The following is a 25532-nucleotide window of genomic DNA, read 5'->3' on the forward strand; positions in this document are numbered from 1 at the left end:
AATAATGGTGATGAAGATGAGACGTGTCAACAGTAAGTTGAAACTGCGACATTCCTCTGATTCCATAGCTGAACTAGGTTTGGGAAAGAGGTGGTGCCAGGTTTTTACTGACAGGAATCATGAATGACAATAAAAATATTGTCATTGTTGGGATAACAATAGCAATACCATTTAAATTTTCTATACTGCTTATCAGTGAACTCAGCACTAAGCGTTCACAATCTGATCATCCTTGAACAGCTGATACTATGAGAAGAATTTGATTTTTTTTAAAGTTCTGACTTTCACAATGTAAAGTGACAGAATATATTTAAACATTTTTTTTAATAATAACAATTATTGCAAAAGCTTGGTAACTACAGCTACAATTCAAAAATTGGTAACTACAACAATCAACTGTCAGATCAAAATATAAAGAGCAGTCATTTCATTGGATTCTGCTTATACTGAAGTGTTTGTACTTACTTGAACTGAGCATAACAAAACAGAGAAGAAATTGTGATGAATATTCAATCAGTAAGAAATATAGCACATGTTTATTCATACAGTAAGAAATATAGCACATGTTTATTCATGTTCAAAGACAAATTACTGTACACACTTTCTGAAACCGACACTGGAATGTTGAAGCTTAAAGTTTTGGGGTGGTTATTCAGAATTCTAATAAATATGGGGCTAATGTTAATCCAACATTAATTATACCTAGAGTAAGCCTGTTGAAATAAGTGAGATTTTAGATGTAATTAACAAAATCCATTAATGTTGATGGGTCTATTTTAAGTAGGATTAATGTTGGATTGAGTGGGTAACATTTATAACCACTGTGGTTCCAGTCCTGACATATTTTTGAGAGCATCTATATGCACTTGAGCCCTACTGATTATTACTGTCTACTTCAGTACTCATTTCATTCAAATATGCATACTCTGAGGCTGGACAGCAAACACTGGTGGACCTGCCAAAACTTCAATTATTTTCCTGCCTAAATATTCCCTAACAACATCTTCCAAATGCCAAATGATCAAGAAAGTGGACAAAGCCTGTTAAACTGGTTTGTTGCTGTTGTGCCTTCAAATTGTTTCTGATTTATGTTGACCCTAAGATAAATATTTGGCGTTGCCTTCCTCTGAGGCTGAGAAAATGTGACTTCCTCAAGGTCACCTAGTAGGTTTTCAAGGCTAAGCAGTGATTCGAACCCTGGTCTCCAGAATCATAGTCCAACACTGAAACCATGCTGGCTCTTATAATCACTATACTACACTTTGGCTGTGCTAGACCAAATAGTGGAAGTGCAATTTGATAGGATAGTTTAAACCCTTTTTATATAAACAATCATAAAAGCAATTTAATTCCACTGAAGAGGACTGATACAGCTAAATACTCAGGCTTGTGTACCAAAAAAATTCAAATTCTATCTAAATTTCTATAGGAAGGCCTTATGAGATACAGGTGCCATTCTTCTAGCTTTTCCCAAGTTTGAAATTTTCAAGGAGAAGTAATTTTTGTGTGAAAGCGTTTTATTACAGGTAAAGGTAATCCCTTGACATGAATGTCTAGTTGTAACCAACTGTAGGGGGCAGTGCTCATCTCCAGTTCTAAGCTGAAGAGCCAGCGTTGTCCAAGGACTGCTCCGGTGATCATGTGGCCAGCGTGATTGTACCGAATGCTGTTACCTTCCCACTGAGAAGTGATACCTATTTATTTACTTGCATTTGCATGCTTTCCAACTGCTAGGTTGGCAGAAGCTGGGACTAGTGACAGGAGCTCACCCCATCATGCATCACCCGGGCCTTGAACCTTCTGATCTTCCGATCATCAGAACTGGTGTCTTAACCACTAAGCCACTGCATTATAGACACAACTCTAAACATGTCATAATGGTATTGGCACCAATGTAAATCTTACACTTTACCAGCCTGATCTTAAATCTTAATGTCCTGGATAAAGACAATGCTTAGCAAAGCAGAAGGCAGAAGGAAAAGAGATATAGCCACATCCAGAATTGACGGACTCAGTCAAAGAAGCCATGGCCCAGGAGTCTGCAGGGCAGCTAATGACAAATTGACTTGGAGGTCTCTCATTCACAAAGTTGCCATAAGTCGAAGTTGATTTGACAGCAGTTAACAAAAAACAATCTATTCCACTGCCTGCAATAGAATTTGGTTCTAAACAGCCATGTTCTAATTATGCATATCTTCTGAACCATTCGCTGGGAAAAGTGTGTCCCTCTAGATATAATTTGACTAAAATTCCCTGAGTTCCTCCCAATTGGCTATTTTTGTTAGAACTAGAGGGAATTCTGACTATCAATAACTGACAGGTCACTCTTTACCCACTCCTGTTCTGAAGAAATTTAAACTCTTTAGGGACTGTACTAGTTGGTGTATCGTCAGAAAACTCCATCCATGATAATTTTGTTCTGCCAAGCCCTGACTCAAGTTACAAACTACAGCAAGGCTCAAATGTACAGCAAATAACCAAATGGGAAATGAAAAAGTATTGGCAAGTTGGACCTCATGTAACCAGAGTTGAGAAGCTACTTTTCTAGCACATATAGTCTTGCCTTATTATTCAGTAATTTTAGAAAAATAATTGCAAATGTAAATGAGAATGCTTGAGAAGTAAAATGTCATTTTTTCTTAAATATTTTAGGATACCACATTTTAGCTGCAACAGAGGAATCCTAAAGAAGCAGGAGCCATGGAACAGAGACTTAGCTCTTTGTGGTTTCTACCTGTAGCAAAGGCAAACCTTTTTTTTTTAAATTTGGGGTTGCATTTGGCAGGTTTAACCTATACAGCAGCTAAAGGTTTTTCCAGATGCAACAGTACAGAGGCTTCTTGAGAAATTCAGTGCTCTCTTCTCTAAGTAAAGGGCAGATAGCCTTTTCCCTGGATCTCAAGGGAAGCTACTTTTTTCTGTTGCTAATATAGTTTAAATTTTATTGCCTGGATTTTATGATTCTTTGTTTCTCAGAAACCTCATGGCCAAAGAAAGGAATGGCCCTGTCTACATGGATGTCCCCCCAGACCATCTTAACTGACAATTAGCCCTACATGGCTTGGGCCCGAGTTACTTGAGGGACCGCATCTCCCCATATAATCCGCCCTGCACACTCAGAACAACCGGGAAGAACTTGCTAGAAATTCCATCATCTAAATATGCTATTACATCCCAGAGGGCCTTCTCAGTAGCGGCCCCAAAAATCTGGAACAGTCTTCCTGAGGAACTCCGCCTGATCACCCCCCTAGAAACATTCAAAAAGAGGCTAAAAACTTTCCTCTTCTGTCAAGCCTTCCCCTCTGGAAAATGAACTAGTGTACTTTGATCCCATCAACTTCCCGGCTCACCCTTTTGAATGATTGTTTTAGATTGTATATTGTATTGTGTTATTGGTTTTATCTATTTTATGATGTGTTTGTAACTGGTTTTAAATTTTGTATACACCGCTTTGATCTTCTGGAAAAGCGGTATAAAAATAAAATTTATCATTATTATTATTATTAACAAAAACAACTTGACAAAATGGAGGCCTGTGACTTCAAACACTTTCACTTTTTTCCTTTCTTGTATGGTTTGTAACACCTTTGCCTAATCAAGAAGCCAGTGGAGCTTCAAAAACTTGTATGACATATTTTGTGCATTTTTCATTGGCCCAATAAAGATACTACTGTTTTGTGGATTTTGGATATTGTTATATTTTGATGTAAGGCCAACCAGCTAACCCAGAAATATTTTATTATATTATAGTATTATTCTTATAAAGAACATTTTCTTAAGCAGCCAATAAAGCACAAATCTGTCTTGTAGAGATACATTTAATTGAGAGAATGCCTCAAATTTTCACTGAATTCATACATTTTAAAAAGTCTTCTCATTAAGCCTAGCTCATAGGAACTGCCAGATAACTGACAATTCTCTTCATGTGAACAAAGAATGTTCCAAGAGGTATTCCTAATGGCAATAAAATAACATTGGTTACATCTGCACTGCAGGCATAATCCAGTTTGATACAACTTTAACTGCTATGGCTCAGTGCAATGGAATTCTGGGAATTGTAATTTTGTGGGACATTTAGCCTTCTCTGTCAGAGAGCTCTGCTGCCACAAGCTAGAGTTTACAGAATTCCACAGCACTGAGCCATAGCAATTAAAGTGGTGTCAAACTAGATTATTTCTGCAGTTCAGATGCAGCTCTGCAGTTCAGAATTAGCCACTGGTAACACAGAATGAGAAATGTTTACAGCTAATTAATTAAGTGTAGTTTGTTAATTATTTTAAGAACTAGCTTTTCATAAATGTGTACTTAAAACAGTATTTCACAGAAAACATATTGTTGTGCGTATTTACAAGCTATGTATGATTCCATAATTGTGAACAAACAAATTCATTTTTCCTCTAAGATTTAATTTTTCTCTAAGGTTACTGGCAATGTATTCACAATAGAGTATGTCACAGAAAATCAAAATCTGCCCCTTAGATCTCCGGAATGTAGAATTACAAGATGGCAGTTCATTGTGTTTGATCATCCTGTTAAGCTTTGTCCAAATGTCTTCCAGTGTCTGGTTACTTAAAATGGATGGTTCAATTATCCACTGTGCTCTGTAGAATACATGAAGCTTTAATTTTTCTAGAGTGTTTTGCAGCTCTCTAGATAAAGGAAGAATCTGGTCTTTAAGATTAGAGTTTGTAGCAGACGCACTCCAAGATCTCCTGAAGTTCTGTTTGCCAGTTGTCAATTGCGTTCCCAAACTGCTCAATTCAATTTTTCCATGTTCAGCTTGTAAACACTGTCCAGCTTTTATACCAGGGTGAAACTCCTTAAGCCCTTCTGTACAATCATAACATGGGGAGCCACAGGGAGTTTCTAGGGTTGCATGTTGTTGTTTCAGTTGTTGTTTCAGTTGTTCTGCCTCTTCAATGGAGATAGCTGGGGGTTCTCTTTTAGGCTTGAGAGGGAGTTTGCACAGATCATGCGGAAACCAGGGTATGAATCTTGGCAGCTGCCGAAGAGGAAATTCTTTCAGTGCCTCTTCTGCAATTTTTTGCAGTAGTGCAGAATCCTTTTGCCATGTCCGATAGTGCATAACCACATCCATGCTTGTGTAGTAAGAATTCACATGTTCCAACTGTAAATGGTTCTTGGAGCTTGACCACTAATACGACGTTATCACTTAAAGGAATCTTATGCTGTGTGCTGGTTAGATCAGAAGAAAACAGGACCTAGAGCAGAAGCAGTGCAAGTAATAAGACATACTAGCAGCTTTAGCATCAGATTTAGCATTACAGACCCAGCTTTTGCTAAATAAGGACAAATATAAGAAGTGTTCCCAAAATATATGCCATTAGAAAAATATCCCAGACCAGTTTGTGCTGTCAATGTTGCTGCTTTTTTGTTTTAACAGGTATCTGGCTTTGCTACTAGGTCTAACACAAACCAGAGTATAAATGTAAACGTGTGAGGTTCTCCTATTGGAAAGCAGCTGAGTGTCTGTTCAAACACTTCTATGACAGCTGAACTACATGTTATTTTAAACACTGTCCATTTATTGAATTATCTTTGCCGCAATACAAATAGTAGCTGCAGAGGGTAGAATTAGGATGAAAGATGTAAAATTTTCTTTATTATTCTGGGAACATAGTTACAACTTGGCTTGGTATTTTTGTTTTAAAAGGGTGGGCATAGTGCAGTCTCCATATGGCCCTGAAGGCCATATTGTGGCCCCAGGTGTCATATCTTTTCACTTTTGGCTACAGAAGGCCTCCACATGGCTACTGGGTGTGCGGAGGCCTCCTGGACCCTCCAGCAGTCAATAAAAACATTTTGTGAAAAACAAAAAATTGTACCTAGCACAGAAAATACATTTATCAATCCGGCTATCTTTACACTTTAGTTTAATAACAATTATTCGTTCCAATCATATGTATGCTTTTTCAAAAGGAAGCCCCACTCAGCTCAATGTGATTTTCGTCCAGGTCAGTAAACTGTCTTCTTCAAATCTGCCAGTGTTAATTACAAAATAATATGCTATGCTTACAGAATAGATAGAAATGTGCTTCTGCTGCCAATGGAGAAATGCACATTACTATAGCTTAAAATAATTCTGTCTGCAGAAAATGATGATGCACCATGTTCATATGTTCTTCTTTGCCCTCAGAGAAACAACCTCAAATATGTTTTCTAACTACTTCGCTGATAATAAAAAGTTAGTGAGAAAGAAGAAATAATGGCGGTTCCAGTCCTGACTAGCAGTCAATGCATTTGCTTAACAACTCTATCACTCATTTCCATACATTCTTCTCAAATTCTACACTATACACATTTTTTAACAACCCAATTCCTTTCAGTGGAGTACGGTTTCCATCTAAATAGGGCTGGCAACAAAAGAAACACTATGTCCGTGGTTAGGGATGCCATAACCCGGCGGCCCCCGGGACAATCCCGCTTTTGGGGGAACTGGGCCCGCCCTGGCCCGGTTCGCCTCAAATCCCGGCTTTGGTCCCGGCCTCTGGGCCAGGTGCACTCACGCGGCCATTGCTGCGGCCACTAACGCGGTTGGCCGGCCAGTCACCTCCTCCTCAGCCGCACCGCCCTCCTCCTCCTCCACCTCCCCCAGCGCAGCAGCTGCGCCACCTGTGGCAGTTGCCTGGGCCGCGGCCGGCAGCACCGTGCACTCGCCCCTCTTGCGTGCCTGCGCACGGGGCTTAAAGTGGTGCTTTCTGCACCGCCATTTGGGACGTCCGGAGGACGTCCCATTTTAAAAAAGGGGCGTCTCTTTTAGACGCCCCATGGCCTAGTACGGACTCCGTCCGTACAAGATGGTGCCGGCCCTTCTACATGGCCGGCGCCATCTTTGCGTATCGGACGCTTAGCGTCCGTACGCGTCGCGCCGCTGCTGACGTAGCGAGCGCGCCCCTGGCGCCTCGCTACGTCGCAAACGCGACGAAAAAAGAAGCTCCATTTTGGAGCTTCTTTTTTCGGTCCGCGCGGGAGTCGGGCCGTCTGAAGGCTCCGGCTCCCCCGCGGAGCTACTGGCGGCGGCAGCAGACCGCCGCAAAGCGGCGGTCTGTACCCCACCAGTGTCACGTTCCAAGGTGTGTTTTTAGTGTATTTTTTGTGCTTTCCCTTGACCAAGTAGACACTTCTGAGAAGTACAGTTGGTGGAAGAAACCTGAAACGGCAAATCCACTTCTTGTGAAACCACCTTGACATGTTCAATATGCATAGCCATGTTAAACCATGCTAAGTGTTAAACCCAAGAGGTTTGGTTATGGAATAAGCCTCTTAAATATGCAGGAGGCCATGTTAAGTAAAGCCATGTTAAATGCCCAAATGTGCTGTTTGGAAGGGGGGGGGGGGGGTTGGCCAGAAAGGGAAGTACATTTCTGCCATCTGCCTAGGAATAATGCCCAAATGTCCTCCATTTTGATCATGCCTAATAAAGATGCATTTACATTTTTTAAAAATCATCAAATTTTTGCGTGTCCTCCATTTTAAAAAAATGTGTCCTACATTTGAAAATCTTGTCCTACATTTGTCCCGGTTTGAAGGTCCTGACTTATGGAACCCTATCCATGGTACAAGAAAACACAGAACAGATGCTTTGAGAAAGGTATGTGTGGGGGAGGAAATTCTTTGTGCATTTCAGTCACCTGTCGACCTATGGCAACCCCAATAATTTCATAGGATTTTCTAAAGCAAGAAATACTCAGAGGTGGTTTCATCAGCCGGCAGTTTCCCATCCGGATACTAACTGGGGCTGACCCTTCCAAGATCAGATGGGAGCTGGTGCTTTTATGGTTTTCAGGCCCTTTGTTTTTGTGTTTGTTGGGTACTTTCATGTTGTTTCCAAATTATGGTGACCCTAAAGGGAACCTATCACAGGGTTTTCTTGCCCAGATTTGTTCAGAGGGGTTTTGCACAAGGTCACCAAGGGATTTCCTTGGCAGAGCAGGGATTCAAGCGCTGGTCTTCAGAGTCATAGTCCCATCTTTCAAGCCACTATCCCACACTGGCTCACCTACCAGGAAGAAAGTAGCTGCACTGAATTTGTGGAGAGGAGCTCTTTTCCCAGCAATATCTGTTAGTGGGGTTATTAAGAAAGAATATAGATTGCATTGTACAGATTAAGGAAATCCCTCTTTAGCAAGTAATGACATTCAAGCTTCAAGAGGAGTTTTACTACAACAGAATGACCTTTTTTCAGGACATTGCAGTGGAAACGAAGTCAGGGATTCCTTATTTCAAAGTGTTCAGGAGGCACTGTACTGTACACAATAAACATAGTCCTGAGGCATTTGCTGGTTACAAACATCAGAAAGTATCTGAAAACTATCTATTTCAGCTCACACCTGGGCAAATACAAGAACAGCTGACCAATTTTATATTTGAAATAAGATTTTACAGCATAAAAGCAATTTCTTCTTTTTTAGTTATGCTTTTGAATGAGTCCTTCAGTTTCAGAGAGATACAGAAACATAAGGCGAAACTGTCCAACAAAAAATAACACATGCATTTGTTAACCAAAGCTCCTCAAAGACTTGCACAAATGACAATGAAGCTGGTTCCACTTCTCAATTCCTTATTTAACACAGAAAATGCAGACCAAAGTCCAATAAGAAACTAACTTTGCCCACCGACTGCTCCATAAAATCAGCTATCCCAATTATACAAATTTGCCACCAGTAAACAACCCCCTAAAACAGCTCCTAACATAGTTCAGCACAGTGCCTTAGTCTAATGCAACATGCTTTAAACACAAATTACATTCAGGCCAACATATCTGGAGTAACAGGATGCAAAGGGTTCTTGTAGCACCTTTGAGACTAACTGAAAGAAATTAATTGGTGGCATGAGCTTTGGTTGACTTCAGTCTACTTCCACAGATGCATTCTGATATTTATGTAAGTGTGTCCAGCATTTATTTGGATCATGTCCTATATTTTTCTTGAATGTCCTACATTCTGTGGCACCTTGCCCTCCTTGGCGTTGAGGACCTATGGCCGCCCTGCCCCTTGTGGGTTCTTCCAACTCTATGGTTCTGATTCTACAAAAGGAATTGATATTGGCCATGTCCTCCATTTTGCTTGAGTGCCCTACATTCTGCGGTGCCTCGTCCTCCTTGTCAGTTATGACATCAGTCTCCCTGCCCTCTGTGGTCTCTTCCAACTCTATGGAGCCCATCACAAGGGGAAAATTGGGACTTTAAACATTTTCCAACCTGGGAAAATCGCACAAGTGACATTAAAACATGATCAAAATGAGGTTAACACAAGAGCCTTTATCCCGTGAATAACCAGGGAATAACCAGGCAATAAACAGGACAAAGTCATTCAGGGGGAAATCCCGTGAACGGTTTGCTGCTGTGTCTTTCCTGGTTATTCATGGGTTAATGGCACTTTAGTCACGTTTCGCCTCGATGTCGTGTGGAAACCATTAGCATAATTGCGCGATAATAAAGGGCTATTCACAGGATAATAGCGCTTTGAACACAACGTCGTGTGGAAACCATTAGTGCAATTGAAGGATTATCCTGGGTTAACCACCGTTTATGCTTCCGATTGTCCCCCGTGTGATGAAACTCCTATGGCTCTATGAAGGGATCTGGTATTCATATCAGTGTTTTTATTGCGCATCCACACATTTCTTGGGAGTCCTACGTTTCACGGCGCCTCGTCCTCCTTCTTGGGGGGCGAGGGGCATCTGGCTGCCCTGAGGAGCCCAGACTTCAAGGCCAGCCTCCCCCGTCTCTGGCTGCATCCACACTGCAGAAATAACCCGGTTCCAACACCACTTGAGTTGCAATGGCTCAGTGCTGTGGAAGTCTGGGAACTGCAGCTCATTGAGCCTCCTCTGTCAGAGAGCCACAACGAACTACCCTTCCCAGGATTCCACAGCACTAAGCCCTGGTAGCTCCAAGGTCCAAAACACACCGCAGAAACGATCCAGTTTGAGACCGCTTTAACTGCCCTGGCTCAGTGCTAGGGCATTCTGGGAACTGTAGTTTTGTGAGGCATGGAGCCTCCTCTGTCAGAGAGTGCGCTGGTGCCACAATGCACTACAGTTCCCAGGGTTCCCTAGCACTGAGCCAGGGCAGTTAAAGCGGACTCAAAGTGGGTTGTTTCGGACCTCTGTTCCCCATCAGCCTGTGAAGCCCTACCTTTCAAGGCCAGGAGGTGCTCCTGTTTGGGCTGGGTGACATCCATCGCCTCAGCCTCGCCCCCCAGCGGGGCCTCCTTCCTTCACACAAGGACCAAACCCTTCCGCTTCTCCGGCCTTTGGCTCTCTAGAAGCCGCTCTCCAGGCCAGCAGTCACCATCACCGTCGCTTCCGGAGGAAAAACTACATCCCCCACAATGCCCTTCGGGACGCCGTCCCTTTTTTCACGACGGGCTTCCGCTTCTTGACGACATCCTGTCCTCCAAAGGAACGACTGCGTCCCTCCTCATTCCCCTCACCCCCGTTTTTTAAAGATACTCCGAGGATTGAGCGACCTATCGTAGCAATGCATGATGGTCGTTGTAGTCTTTCGAGAAGACTTAGGCGTCGCCATCATGGCGACGCGGAAACAGACATGCGCATTGGGTCCTGCTCAAAGAAACCCCAGACGGGAACTCTCATTGGTTAGACGTCAGAGATTAGCCACGCCCCCCGCGCCGCGGAAACAGACATGCGCAGTGGGGCGTGCTGAAAGAAATCAGAGCGTAGGAAGCAACGCCCTCTCGCTTTTTATTTTTTGACGTTTCTGACGTAACCCCTCATTGGCCAGACGTCAGAACGTAGCCCCGCCCCCGCACCGTCTCCAGGGGGACGGACCCCGGAGAAGGCGGAGGCTGCGCTGCTGCTGCTGCTGGGGTTTTTATTATCCTTCCCTTTCCAAGATGGCGGCGCTGAGTGTAAACAAGGTCGGGTCCGGATCTGGCGCCGTCGAGGCCGGGAGCAGGCAGAGCAGGAGCCCCGGAGGCCCCGCGGTGAAGGTGAGGCCGCTGAGCGCGGTCCCCCGGGTCTTCCCAAGCCTTTCCTCTCCGCTGCCAGCCTTCTCTTTAGGCGGAGTTTTAACACCGCTTCACCTGGCGGGGCTTTAAGGCTGTGGCATCCTGGAATCCTGCAGGGATCTGTGGGCTTCGCTGGGAAGCTCCGGTGCCACGAGAAACTGCAGTTCCCAGGATGCCACAGCCATGGGCCACGGCCTTGTGCAGCCCCCGAAACAGCAAAGCCAGAAGCATTAGGAAAAGACACGAGGCAAGGTTGCGAAGCTCCGCCGGCCTCCTCAGGAGACAGTAGTGGCAGAGCTTATGCAGGAGGTATAGATATAGATATATATACACACATACATACAATATATAATGTATATGCATACACATAATATATATATATATATATATATATATACAGTATAACATACACAAATACAATATATATGTGTGCGTATGTGTATATATACAATACACACATTTATACAAGTATGTATAAAGATATATGCGTCCCAGAATTGCACAGCCTCAGCCAAAGCTTTACACATGAGTAACCCCCTCCCCTCCAATGCCTAGTGTAGTGTTTTGAGCGCTGGACTGAGACTCTGCAGACCAGGGTTCATGTTTCTGCTCAGTTACGGAAACACTCTCTCAGCCTCAAGGGAAGGCAGTGGAAAAACCCCTCTGAAGAACCTGGCCAAGGAAACCCCACAATAGGGCCACCTTAAGGTCGCTGTAAGTCGGAAACAACTTGAAGGCACACAACAACAGCAGATTGTTCTTAACACCTTTGCCTGATGAAGAAGCCGGTGGAGCTTTTAAAGTGTGCAATGTGTATTTAATGCATTTGTGTTGGCCCAATAAAGGTATCGTTGTTTTGTGGGGTTTGGATATTGTTCTTTGTTATGTGGCTGAAGCGGCTGATCCTGGATACGTTTTTCATCTACTGTTGTTTATATCCTCCTCTCTTAGTGTATAATATGTTATTACCTGATGCTAGTTTTGGGATTCCTTCCAACTGGTTGTGGCCAAATGGGTCGCTGTGAGATGCCTTTTGGGGTTTTGGCAAAAGTCTTGTCCTTTTACCGCCGTGTGACACACAGAAATCAAGTAAAGCCCAAAACACACTGCAAAATAATCCAGTTTGAGACTGCTTTGACTGCCCTGGCTCAGTGCCAGGGGATCCTGGGAATTGTAGTTTATTGTGGCACCAGTTTCAATTCGTAACTATTTTAATTTTTTAAATGGTTTAATTGTTTTTTTAAAATTCTATGTTTATACATTTAATTTTTTGACTGTTTTTAAATTGTATTGTTTTAAATCTGCCGTTTGCCGCCTTGAGTCCCTTATATTGGGAGAAAGGCAGGATATAAGAAAATAAAATCATACCTTCTCACAAAACTACAGTTCCCAGAATTCGCTGGCACTGAGCCTGGGAGGTTAAAGTGGTCTCAAACTGAGATTATTCCTGCAGTGTGTTTTGGACCTAAGGGGACCTTTTCCAGGGATAAAGATGCAGCAGTTCTGCTTGTCATACAGCTTCCAGAACAATGTGATAGCAAATAATGCAGCTCTGGACATAAGTAAGTGGAATCACGAAATGCCTGGACAGAGACAGTCAAAGTACTGTCCGGATAATGTTTTTCTTGTGCAGTTTGACTCTGTTTAAAACATAACAAGGTTCATCTTAAATACCCCCAAAAGGCATCACTCTTTTTCCTTAATTAAAACCTTGTCACCAGGTCATTTATCTAAAGGCATTTTTCACATGCTCAAGAGTTTTCACCCCAATCTTCAATTATATATCTAGTTTCCTGGGAGTAAACCCTATTAAATATAGAATTCAAAGATATAGCCATGTTAGTCTGTAGAATCAGTATGTAGAGAGGTCTTATAGCACCTTTGAGACTAACTGAAAGAAAGAAGTTGGCAGCACAAGCTTTCCTAGGCTCCAGTCTACTTCCTCAGATGCATTTGGAAGTAGGAAGTGATCTGAAGTCTACAAAAGCTCATGCTGCCCACTTCTTTGTTTCATTTAGTCTCAAAGGTACTACAAGATCTCTCTACATACCTATTAAACATATTAAACATGCTACTGGACACATGCATGTAGGATGGTATCATATAGTTATTTGGAAAACACTCAAGTTAGACCAACCCATAAAGATACATTTTGTCTGATGTGCTTCAAATTGTTAATCCAGTAGAATGAATGGTATTTACATAAGCATTGATTTACCATCTAGCAGTTGATTCAGTGGGTCTAATATATCTGGAACTAGCAATTGGATTTAGGTCAGCATTTGAAATGTTACATTGATTGGGGTTAGACTGGAGCGAAAGTGTTGGCCTAAGAAAGGTTTCATTTGACCCTCAGTCTACTTGTAGTAGCATTTCTTGGCCACATATTATGAAGACTTTTTTTCCGTTGAAACTGAACATACTGCTTTGTAACTTTCAGGTTCTGGAATGTGGAGTCTGTGAAGATGTATTCTCATTGCAAGGAGATAAAGTTCCTAGACTGCTTCTCTGTGGCCATACTGTCTGCCATGACTGTCTCACTCGACTTCCTCTCCATGGTAGAGCAGTTCGATGCCCTTTTGATCGGCAGGTTACTGAATTAGGTAAAAAACTGAAATGGTAATAACATTGACATTGAAGTAACAATAACAATGTGACACTAAGATTCTGAAATTTAGTAGATGCAGGCATAATTGTATATTTCTGTTAGAGTTCATTAAATATTGTATCTATACACTTATTCAAATGATATTAGAATATTGCAGTCAAGGTAATGATACTGATGCAAACTAATCTTTGGAAACAAACTCACATTGTTTGCCAAGTAGCGCACAAGTTCTGATTGTGCCATTCAGAAATAGTAGTCCTAAAAAGTGACAAAGGTTGTGGAAATTTTTATGAAGGAAGACCTCATTTGCAAAACTGCAGGTTATTTGATCTCTGTGGCACTGAATTAATTGGAAAATATCCTCAAGTGAAGTATGTTTTAGGTTTGGGCTGGAAGAACATTTTGGAAAGTATAGGTAGATAGACATTAAAGGTAAAACGAGGATCTAAAAGTCATTGAGTTCAGCACAGGATTCTTCTCCTTGGTCTTCATAACTAGGCAGTAAAGCTTTGTCTCTTTGATTGTGTGTCATACATAGTTCACTCATTCAGCTATTACAACTGTTTATGTTGAACTATTTCAAAATATGTTTCTAGCCTTGTAAAACATCTGTGGTGAACATGTAGCCTGTTGTTCATCATAATGCAGTATTCCTGGTGGCAGAGTCATATTTTCAAGAGAAAACGTGAAACAAATGAGGTTGTATGGGATGGAAGGGGATTTTTAACACATTTTCTGTAATTCTAGTCATGTATTTGGAACTATAGAGAATAACAAAGACAAAAAAGACATGCCCCTATTGTCACAAATTCACAGTCTTAATTTGAATACTGGATAAATGAAGCAAATTTCAGGCAATTAAAAAACATAAATATTATTTTTGTTTCAGTGAAAAGTTAAAAGGTTTGTAAATAAAGTAGGTGCTTATGAGGAAATTCTTGGTAATCCATTCTGTACTTTCTCAGTGGTCTTTTATGTATTGCCCTGCCAAGTGCATGGTTTTGAACCAGGCTTTGGCTACTTTTGTTGTTGATTACTCATTTCTGTCAACATCTTTGAGAGATCTTCATCATCAGTATGAATTCACTAGGTATTTTCTGTATAGAGTCCTCTTTTTTTCCCAGTACCTAGATTCAAAAGTCATATATTAGCTTTTAAAGCTACAGTGTGCACAAGTGCCTTCAGACACAGTCTCTTCACTTCTCTCTTCATGGTGCACAAAAATCAAGGGTCTTAATTTAAACAAAACAAAACAAAAATGCTTAATTAGATATTCTGGTTTGATCATGAAGATGCTGGGTGTACTAGGAATGTGTGCGTTTTCCTGGAGCACTGGTAATTGGGAAATTTTTCCAATGCCTTAAATGAAACTTTGATCTCATACTGGATGTTGATTTTCCAAATAGATAGATAAATAGTAAACAAAAATGTTAATGTCCCAACAACTCATGTATGTTTCTATTTGATGATGGAAGAAATTGAGTGCACATAATGTTGTTCATATATTATGTTAAAACCAATGTAAAGCTTTATGTGGGAATTATTTTTATTAGTATAATTGTCTTGACATTTTTATATCTATTTCCTTTACATAATTTGTTCACATTTTAAGGGAAAGACATTGAGAACTGTTGACAGACCAATTTTAGCACACCCAGCGAACTATGCATGATGCACTACCTCTACAAGAGATTAACTCTTTTCAGTTAATATTGCTGGGGCAAATCCACTTTCACTATCATTATTGTTCACTGTTGCCAATGAAAAATGCTACAGCTTAGGCAGAGGAACAGAATCAGTTTTTAAAAGTATTTCACTGGCTACTATTATGCTTCTGGTTTCAGCTGCTGCTATTTAAAGCCCTACACAGTTTGGGACTTTGATACTTGAAGGAATGTCTCTCTCTGAATATGCCTGCCTGGAGGGCTCATCACAGAGGTCCCATCAGAAATAAATAAATAAATAAATAAATAATAAAAAAGCTCAGCAGAAAAAAAGAATTACGAGAACATTTTCTAGGTTTTCCAGATCCCTTGGCACTGGGGCTGGTAAAATATTTTTGCATGTCTTGGCTTATGTGATAATTCATACCAGGCCAATGTTTGTTTTGCAGAAACTGAATCACTTTTGTTGTCAGTATCAAACATCACTATGATTTTTTAATGGTTTTGGTTTCGCAGGCTAACTCCACAGAATGTATTACTTTGCATCCTAAACTGATGTACATACAGAGCTGTAAGAAGACATGCAAGACTGAAAAATTGACACTTGGATAACATGTATGAATCTCCTCCAAGAGATTATGCAGGGAATCTTTATGTTTGTTGATTCTTGGTCATTTGTCTTTGATGAAAAATGTGTGTAGGTATGTGTGCAGAAATGGGTTACTAATTTATCCCCAAACTAGAGATGCATAAAATCATGGAGACAAAGTTTAGAAAGTGGGATCAAAATGCTACGCTGTTCCAGAGATGAATACAAGATGGATGATGGATACAAGATGGATGATGGATATTATTTGCTTCCAATTTTCACCCTACATTCAGTATTGCCCCCTCCATACTATTGTTTAAGAGAGTAGCAGCTCCCCTTCTGGAGTTTCACCAGCAGGACTGTACTTGATTTTTTTTCCTGCTGTGAAAGTAAAGCATTGGCTCTGGCTCTGGCTCTGGCTCTGATGTCCTCAGTCACCAAGGAATCAAAGAGGAACATTTGTTTAATCACTGCCTGGTGTGCTGAAATCAATAGCTTTAGTATTCAGTCTAGTGTTGACTGTATAATGCTGTCTTGTTTCTGATCTGCACAGTTGCCACTATTAATGCTTAATTCCTTTTCTGAAGGGAGGCTGCCAAACAGTATGTTTTGAAATTTAGGAAGTATCATTAGTTTCATGAAACAGGCATATTTGTGAAATCCTCTATTCTTGTAGATGTGGCCTTTGTGATAAAAGTACTGTATTTTCTGGCGTATAAGACTACTTTTTAACCCAGGAAAATCTTCTCAAAAGTTGGAGGTCGTCTTATACGCCAGGTGTCATATTATAGGGCAGGTGCTGAAACTTCCAAGCTGGACTGGAGAATCTACGGTCGCCGCATATGGTGGGGGGAGCTCAAAAATGGCCATGCCCGCATCCCCACTGTATGTGACGATCGTATGAAAGCAGCTACCGCTCTGATAGTCTTGGAGACAGGAAGCACTGGGCAGGCAGGGAGAACTGACCAATCCAAGCAGGCTTTGTATACAACAAGGTTTCCTGCTAAGTACCTGCATGTCATAAGCATTTGAATTTAAATTACCATATTGAAATCAAATCTGATGTTTTTTAAATTTTTATTTGATGTGCGTTGGAAGAGGGGTAGTCTTATACGATGAGTACATCCCAAACTATATTTTAACTGGAAAAGTTGGCGGTTGTCTTATATGCCCAGTCGTCTTATACGCCGGAAAATACGGGTATGTATTGATGTGAGTAGTCTGACCAATAAATATCAAACAGCTACTGCATTTGCTGAAATAAATTCATAGAGGCCTCATCAATATTGACATTTGTTTTGAAATATGATACTGGAGACATCAGAATATGAAAATGTGGAAAAGTTAACTGTCCCTGAAGTATTTATCCAGGTCTGAAATATATGCATATGTTGAGCATATGAAAGACTGAATCTCCGCATATGAATCTGTAAGGGTCCTAAAATCTACAGGGGAAGGCTTTTTCTCAGTCCCGCCACTATCACAGGCTCACTTGGTGAGGACACAAAAGAGAGCCTTCACAGTGGCTCCCTTCCATGGGAGGGTATGCTGGCCCCCTCCCTGCTTTCCTTTTGCCATCAGGCAAAGACATTTTTATTTAAACAGGCTTTTGATACTGTGTAACTCTAGAAATGTTGGTCAAAAAATTGACCCCAAAAACTTGAGTCAGCTTAGCCACAGGTCTATGTAAGTACTGTACTTTAACTCTTATTTAAAAAGGAGCCATCCCTTGGTGAAAGGCAAGAGCATAATCTGTCCTAAAAGCACTCCCACCCCCACCCCCCATCATTCTCTAAACCTAATTTGAGCATTGTCTTAACCCTGCCTTTGCCTGGTCGCCTCCTTCACATGTTGCACAGCCACCATTTGCTGTAGTTCCCTCCTCATCAAGGGGGTGATCACAAACAGTTATTTTTGTTCTTAACTGCCTTCATGTTGGTCTTGACCCATGGTGATCCTGCTGATGAGACCTCACCAAGACCATCTGTCCTCCTCTATTCTGCACAGCTCCTGTAAACTCATACTCATGACCTCTTTTAATATAGTCCATCCATCTGGCATGCAACTTTCCTTCCTTTCTACTTTCCTCCACTTTTCCTAGCATTATTGCTTTTCCCAGTGTTTCATGTCTTCTCATGATGTGTCCAAAGTACGCCAGCCTAAGTTTTGTCATTTTGGCTTCCAAGGAGATTTCTGGCTTGATCTGTTCTAGGACCCATTTCTTTGTCTTTTTGGCTGCCCATGGAATCCTCAGCATTCCTCTCCAGTATCTTGAATGACTTGATTTTTTTTCTGTCTTCTTTCTTAACTGTCCTGATTTCACATCCATCATGGTAATAGGAAATACAATGGATTGTTTGATTCTAACTTTTCTGCTGAGTTGTATAAATAGTTAAACCTCATGGAATTTTGTAATTTCTTTGGTATTGTTTTCCTTTGCTTCATCCTTTAGATCCTTTGTTACATGCCCCTATGTTTTACCCTAGACTTATCCATGGGTCATATCATAGTCCAGAATTTTGGCCCCAAAACCTGCCCTTGACTTAAACATGAGGTGGACTTATAGTTGAATATATACAATATATAATTGTATCCAGGGAGACTTTTGTACAGGGTGTGTGTTCTAGTAGTTTTTTTTTAAACACCTTTGTGTGTTTTACACAATTTTAAACTATTTTAGCGAGATTATTTTAATTGTTTTTAAAAATTTTATTGTAAAATTTTCAAATGATTTTGAGCCACCTTGCATCCCTTTTTGGGAGAAAGGTGGCATAGACATGAAAATTAATAAATAAAAGCAGATTGTGAAGCCAGAATAACCCTTATTTGCAGTATATATTGTGCAATACAAGTTAGACAGAAGCAACATACACTGGAGCCTTGCCTTACGTGGGGGATCCGTTCTGGACACCACCACCACCACCCCCCGCATAAGGCAAATCCCACATGAGCTCGAGCTCCATTCAGTATAATGGGGCTCATGCTCGCTGCGGTGTGGCTTGTGTTTGCGGCGCCGCGCACACCATTCACTTAATGGCAATGCGGCTTCTGCGTAAACAGGAAGCCGCGTATGGAGCGAACACGATATATTTAATGGCTGGTTAAAAATGGCTAACATCAGCCAAAAGACAGCATCTTTTGCCTCATTGATGTCTTCATAATGTCTGATTGAGATGAATGGCTCCTAAGAGGTCTGAACTTTGAAAGGCTCAGATCTAAGAAACTTTGGGCAAAAAGAGAAAATGCACTAAAATTATGAGAAGGCTCTTTATAGTGCTGTCTCACAGTGTGATATAGTGGCCTGGTTTATATATAATAGTGTTGTTTGTGAGCAGCATATTTGTTCATGACATCTGATTACTCTTGCTGTAATTGGAAACAATTACTGTAACTGAACTAAAGACCTTATTAGACATAAACTGTGGCCTTATTACTTACTGAGATTATTTGCACATTACAATAAGTAAGATAATGAGCAAACTGTATTGGTGCTCCAGCTTTGCTCCTCCTGCACTGAAGCAGGTTTGGCTGGTTTAAACTAGGTTAGTTTAAGTCAAAACCAAATGACTTTTAAAAAACTCAACCCACTCCTGGTTTTTAAAATTGATTATTATTATTTTTTAAAGTTCTGGCTATTATTACTATTCCCAACCTTCTTACTGGAACAACAATAGCTGTTTTAATTTAAACATTTAAGTTTAACAGTTTATTGACAGTTGTTCATTCTTACACTACTGTACAATCAATTGCTTCTTTTTAATTAGAAATGTTAATCTTTCAATTAAGTTAAGTTCAACCCAAACAACATGGTTTAAAGGACAATTTTTATTTAAGCCAGTGGCCATAACACCTGAACTGCATTTTGCTACTTAATTTTCTTTATTTAGTTCTATTTTGGTATAGTCCTACATATTAATACAAAAACAAAAAACTGGTTTAAACTAAATAAAAAAACATGTTTTTTAAAATGTTTTCCCTAATCCTGCAATGAAAAGAAACAACAAAACATGGTCCTTCCATGCATGCTTGGTTAGTATGATGTACGAATAAGGACCTGTACTTTGTATTTCCATCACAAAACCAGAAACATAACCCAAGACAAAAATTGGATAATATCTTATGTTTCAGTGTTCATATTTAATAGATATGTAATCAAAAACAATTATCTTTTTTATTTTTCTTAAATAGGATATTGTTGGATAATTAAAATATAGCTTGACAAACTATTGTGTTACACAACTGTTGTAACATTTGTCAACTTCTGTTTCAATAAAGAATATTCTTGATTGTTTTCTGCTAATGAATGTGGAAGGTTTGAGGCAGTGGAACCAGAACTGCTTTAACAGCTCATTTGGGCTCATATGGGAGTCTCTTCTTGGGTTTTTTTATTTTAAATCTATTTATCAATTCAGGCAGAATACTTTTGAATAGCAGAGTGAAATGAAAGACAAGTATATGGTAATTTGCCATGGATAAAAATAACACATATATTGAAACCATACGTTTATATAATACAGACGTATATATGTCCACTGAGAAGTAAGTCTAATTGAATTTTCTGATGTTTACTCCCTGGAGAGTGAGCAAAGCATTGCAGCCAGTTTAAAATACAATTAGACTGTCTGCTGTGCTGTGCTTACCCACAATTGATTCTTCATTGGGGGAAGATTCAGAACAGTGATACCAGAACAGATACTCATATGGTCTCCCAGTACGCCAGTATTTTCATGGCTGACTTAGAATAAAAATTTCTTGGCTTCTGGTGCTGAAACAGGTGAAGATGGCTGACTCTGCAAAGGGCAAATCTACATTTGCTTTATGCTAAAGATGCTGTTTTGGGCATCACCATATCATAAGGAGGATTTTGTCTCTTTTTTCCCTTCTCTCTTTCAATCTCTCTCTATCTTTTGAGCAAGTCAACTGAATGGGAAGTTTGTTTGTTTGTTTGTTTGTTTATTATCCTGACTTTCTCCCAAGTTGGGACCCAAGGCAGCTTGACCCAAAGTTGCAGATACTGTATTACATAGAGCCTGAACAAATGGGCAGGATACCATGGGCTTGGTCCTCATGGTCAGACTCTCCTGCCCCTGATTCTGACTCGGATCAGTCCCCAGGCTGGCACAGGGCCATCCAGTCTGCCAGCTGTCACCAGAGTTTCCTAGAAACTCTACAGCAAACTGCTGGTCTTTTTGGATTGATTAAAGCCCCTTTGGTTCAGGACTGGTCTGGGACCGCTGGATCAAAGTCCAGACAGGCCAATGTGAGTCTGGGGGGGGGGGGATATGGACATGTTTTGCCCATGCAAGGAGACTCTCACACAGAGTCGGAGACTGGAGAACAGTATTTTATGGATGAAGAGAATTAAGACAAAAGTGGGTCTTTAATGTTTGCACACATGATGTTATAATTTTGTTACGTGCTGTTGGTATCTTGTAATAGTTATAGGAGGAGAGGCATAAATGGGACTTTCATGGATCTTCTGTCCAGTCACTTAGCTTCAGTTATGCTTACATTCATTATTTAATTAATTATTATTATTTTTTAAAAAAAGTTTGGACCCTTTCTTTGAATTGCAAAAACATGGACTGAAAACCCCTAATTTGCCACACTACCTAAGGGCAACCTGTAGGTATACCTCGGTTAACAAAGCTTCTGGCAAAGATGCTCCAGTTTACCAAAAAAAATTAAAAAAAAGCCTTCTAGCACACCCATTCCTTCTCATTCTCAGTCCAGCTGAAATGAAGTAATGCCCAAGAATACATCTACTTAGTTTACTGAAGTCTACCTGTATATGATGAAGCAGGCTTCCATGCATAAGTATACTTTCTGGATATGGCTTCTGAATAGTCAACACCATGCCCTTAAGTAACTGATTTAAAAACATCCGTTGATTTCAGCAATTTGCCATATACAGTAATGAGAAAGGAAGGACTTCTTTTAAAAAATACAGAGTCAATTCTATTGCTTCTGTTTCAGGAACTACCTTTATTATTCTTTTTATCCTAATTTTTTAATGTAGTACAGTGGGCCCTTATATGTAGGGGTTCCATTTTGTTTCCCCTCCCCATGGCGCAAAACCTCAAGGCCCATGGTATTCAATGGAGGCCTGTGTGCGCAGCTATTGATCATTGGAAAAGCGGTATATAAATAAAGTTTTTATTATTATTATTATTATTATTATTATTGAAACCAGTGAAATCAGTGGGGCTTGCCATTTGTGGATGCTCAAATCTATGGACAGCAAGCCCATGGTTGGGGCAGGTGGACTGCGATTATTATTGCGATTTAAGTGTTTTATTCTGTTATATTGTTATTTTTTTTTGCACCTTTTCCTTTTTTCCTTTTGCTTCCTTGACTGATGAGATTTTTACTAAACTCTCCAGAATAGTTGTGTTTATACATAAATCTGCAATGATTGTATATTTTATTGTGCAAAAGTTCTTAAAAATTTAGATCTTCGGACATTTACACACTGTCCATACAAGGAAGCTTTTTAAAGTTTAAATATAGATTTCCATGCCTGTAATCAATGTAACTATTTTTTGATATAATTAAAGAACAAAGTAATTGTATTTATGGAAATCAAGAATGGGCTCAATGTATTGTGTATCAATGTATTATTTCAGGGGTAGGCAACCTGCGGCCCGCGGGCCGGATGCGGCCCGGCGAGGCCTTGGGACCGGCCCCAGCCCAGTCCTGCAGCCAATTGCCGCCGGGGCCTTTGGGGGGGCAATTGTCTATAGAAGCCTCAGAAACAGGTATTTATATTAAAAAATTGTAGAAAATCAGCAAATGTCCTCCATTTGAAAATTTTGTTCTACATTTGTCCTGGTTTATTTATATATTTAATTTTTAAAATTTTTTTTAAATTATTTAATTTTTGGCTTCGGCCCCCCCAGTTGTCTGAGGGACAGCAACCCGGCCCCCGGCTCAAAAAGGTTGCCTACCCCTGTATTATTTAAATAAACTAGTGTGCAAGTAATAATTAATAGGCTTCAAGGTTAGGAGGAAAAAATGCTATAGTGTAGCAGATGATTATAAAATTCAGGGAAATAATAATTACGAATGAATCTGGAACTGCCTGGAATTCCCTTCTTTAAATGACAAGATTGGTTACTTCATTCTTTTCTCCCCAAAACAGGAGACTCTGGAGTGTGGGGTTTGAAAAAAAACTTTGCTCTATTGGAACTTCTAGAGCGACTGCAAAATGGGCTTGGTGGTCAGTGTGGAACAACTGAAGAAGCTATCGGCCTCTCTGGAGAGGTAGTGATAGCTAACTTAATATTTTTTTGTAAATGTTACTTTTGATGTTTTTTGGCTTGCTTTGGGCTTTGCTTTTTGTTTGTATTTTAATATGATTGACTTTCTCAGTTACCTTTGGCCTGAGAGAGTTGGGCGAGCCTAAGGCTGCTCCTGCTGCAGGTGGATTGGGACCACGGCAAACATATGGTCCCCTCTGAAAGTGGGCCGTTGCCACAGGCCCCAAACTGCTCCACCAGGCTCAAGATTATCCAGGCTCCTTTTTACTCCAGTCCAAAGGTCCAGATTGCAGCTTCAGGCCATGTTGGAGACATTTGAACACCATGCCTCCAGAAGGGCCAGAAGCTGCTTCTTTTGGCCCACCTGTTCCTAGCCTTATATAAATGTTTGATTTAATTCAAGTATGTCACCATTAACACAGTTTTTGTGGTGTTAATGGATCAGCATAATCTGTTGTAGCTAGGGTTGCCATAGCACGCCCCCCCCCCGTGACCAGCACGGTTTTGGGGGGCCCCTCCCGGTCACAGTCCGGTTTGGGCCCCCACCCGTGCCTGGTCCCCTGTTTGGGGGCCCGCTCCGGCCATTGCCGCTGCCGCTAATGCGGCTGCTGCGGCGCCAACCCACCTCCTCCTCCAGCTCGCCTTCCTCGCCTCCAAGGCGAGGGCTTGAACACTGCCCAGCCCAGGCCTCAGTAGGGGCCAGTGGTAGGCGCGCGGGCACGCGCGCGGAGGGAAGTGGGGCAGGGAAAGCGAGGCCCCATTCCCTTCCCTGGCTTCCTCCCCTGGCGACGGAGAAAGCCAGGCAGAGGTTTGGGGCTTCGCTTCAGCGAGGCCCCATTCCCTTCCCTGGCTTCCTCCGTCGCCGGCGGAGAAAGCCAGGCAGGGGAAAGAGCCTTTCCTCTTTCTCCTACTCCTTCTGCCTCCTCTCCTCCTCCTTTTCTTCCTCCCCTTCTTCCTCTTCTTCTTCCTCCTCCTTTTCCTTTCTTCTTCATCTTTTTCCTCCTCTTCTTCTTCCTCCTCTCCTCCTCCTTTTCTTCCTCCCCTTCTTCCTCTTCCTTCTTTTCCTCCCCTTCTTCATCTTCTTCTTCCTCCTCCTCTTCTTCTCCATCTCTTCTCCTCCTCCTCCTCCTCCTCTTCCCCTCTTCCTTCCCTTCTTCTTCCTCCTCCTCTTCTTCTTCTCCTCTTCCTCCTCCTCTTCCTCCCCTTCTTCTTCCTCCTCTGCTCCTTCTTCCTCCTTTTCCTCCCCTTCTTCTTCATCTTCCTCCTCCTCCTCTTCTTCCCCTCTTCCTCCCCTTCTTCTTCCTCTCTACTTCCTCCTCTTCTTCCTCCTCCTTCTTCTCCTCTTCCTCCTCCTCTGCCTTTTCCACTCTTCCTCCTCTTCAATGCCCAAATGTGCTGTTTGGAATGGGGGAGGCAGGTTGGCCAGAAAGGGAAGTCCATTTCTGCCATCTGTCTAGGAACAATGTCAAAATGTCCTCCATTTTGATCATGCCTAAGAAACATGCATTTATATTAACACTTTTAAAAAAGCATCATGTTTTTTGCGTGTCCTCCATTTTTTACAAAATATGTCCTACATTTGAAAATTTTGTCCTACTTTTGTCCTACATTTGTCCCAGTTTCGAGGTCCAGAATTATGGCAACCCTAGTTGTAGCAGAAAACAAGTTCAGAAATACCAAGTAATACAGAGCTTTCAGGACTCCAGATTGTAGGAACATCAGGACAATGAGAGCATTCAGGTATTTCTTGTACACTTAAAACAGAATTGAACATTAGGAAGATTATATTAGAACTGACCTGTGAAGACACACCCAACTAAAGGTGGTGGCAGGTTTGGGTGTGCAACGCCGGTACCCTGGTGAAATCAAACTCTTTACCCAAAAAAGCTCTGAAGCTGAATGTAAAGTTCAAAAGGGGGGAAATTTAATTTAAAGGACAAAAATAAAGAGTTTTCTCCTCCCCAGCTCTAGACAAAAGATACTTTACAGTTTCAGCAATCTTCCGGATGTCATCTTTCTGGGTCTGATGTTGGTTTGCTCTCCTCACTCAATGGAGCTGGTGCAGGGTCTTTCAGCTCCTGAATTCCTCTATTCACTTGCTGTAGGTAACTAAAATGGCTAAAACCTGGTAACTGAAATGGCTAACATTGGTACTGGTAACTAAATTGGCTAAAGTATTTGGCAACTAAAATGGCTAAAACCTGGTAACTGAAATGGCTAACGTGTAAGAAATGCCCTTTCCGGCTGTCTGGGCCTGTTTGCCACCAAAAGACAGCTCTCTGCCTGCTCACAGCAAAGACTGCTCCAAAAACTAAAAGCTTCCAGCTACAACAGAGCATGCTGGGAAAGGGCAAACCAAACCTGGAAATAATGCAGGGGATCCTACAGCTCCTCCCACAACTAATACAAAGAACTTTT

The 25532-nt window shown here is 41.2% G+C and overlaps 3 protein-coding genes across 6 annotated transcripts in view; 1 reads left to right on the forward strand and 2 right to left on the reverse strand.

Annotated features, from left to right (window-relative positions):
* The window catches only part of TRAPPC13 (trafficking protein particle complex subunit 13), a 32681-nt gene extending 22382 nt beyond the window's left edge, over positions 1-10299 (reverse strand). For all 4 annotated transcript variants that reach the window (XM_042454090.1, XM_042454089.1, XM_042454088.1 and 1 more), the window contains exon 1: positions 10160-10299. In XM_042454090.1, coding sequence (XP_042310024.1) covers positions 10160-10205 — 46 coding nt within the window. In that variant the 5' untranslated portion in view covers positions 10206-10299. The remainder of the gene's footprint in view (positions 1-10159) is intronic.
* On the reverse strand, positions 3687-10291 carry SHLD3 (shieldin complex subunit 3). Its single transcript, XM_042454092.1, has 2 exons — positions 10160-10291; positions 3687-5222 (listed from the first exon to the last, which is right to left on the reverse strand). The coding sequence occupies exon 2, from the start codon at positions 5096-5098 to the stop codon at positions 4346-4348; it is 753 nt and encodes a 250-aa protein (XP_042310026.1). The 5' UTR covers positions 5099-5222; positions 10160-10291; the 3' UTR covers positions 3687-4345.
* Positions 10300-10776: 477 nt separating the features above from the next.
* Positions 10777-25532, forward strand: part of TRIM23 (tripartite motif containing 23) — a 45382-nt gene continuing 30626 nt past the window's right edge. The window contains exons 1-3 of the mRNA XM_042447822.1: positions 10777-10976; positions 13435-13597; positions 22997-23118. Coding sequence (XP_042303756.1) covers positions 10881-10976; positions 13435-13597; positions 22997-23118 — 381 coding nt within the window. The 5' untranslated portion in view covers positions 10777-10880. The remainder of the gene's footprint in view (positions 10977-13434; positions 13598-22996; positions 23119-25532) is intronic.

Source organism: Sceloporus undulatus, chromosome 2 (assembly GCF_019175285.1).
Source record: "Sceloporus undulatus isolate JIND9_A2432 ecotype Alabama chromosome 2, SceUnd_v1.1, whole genome shotgun sequence".
NCBI lineage: Eukaryota > Metazoa > Chordata > Lepidosauria > Squamata > Phrynosomatidae > Sceloporus > Sceloporus undulatus.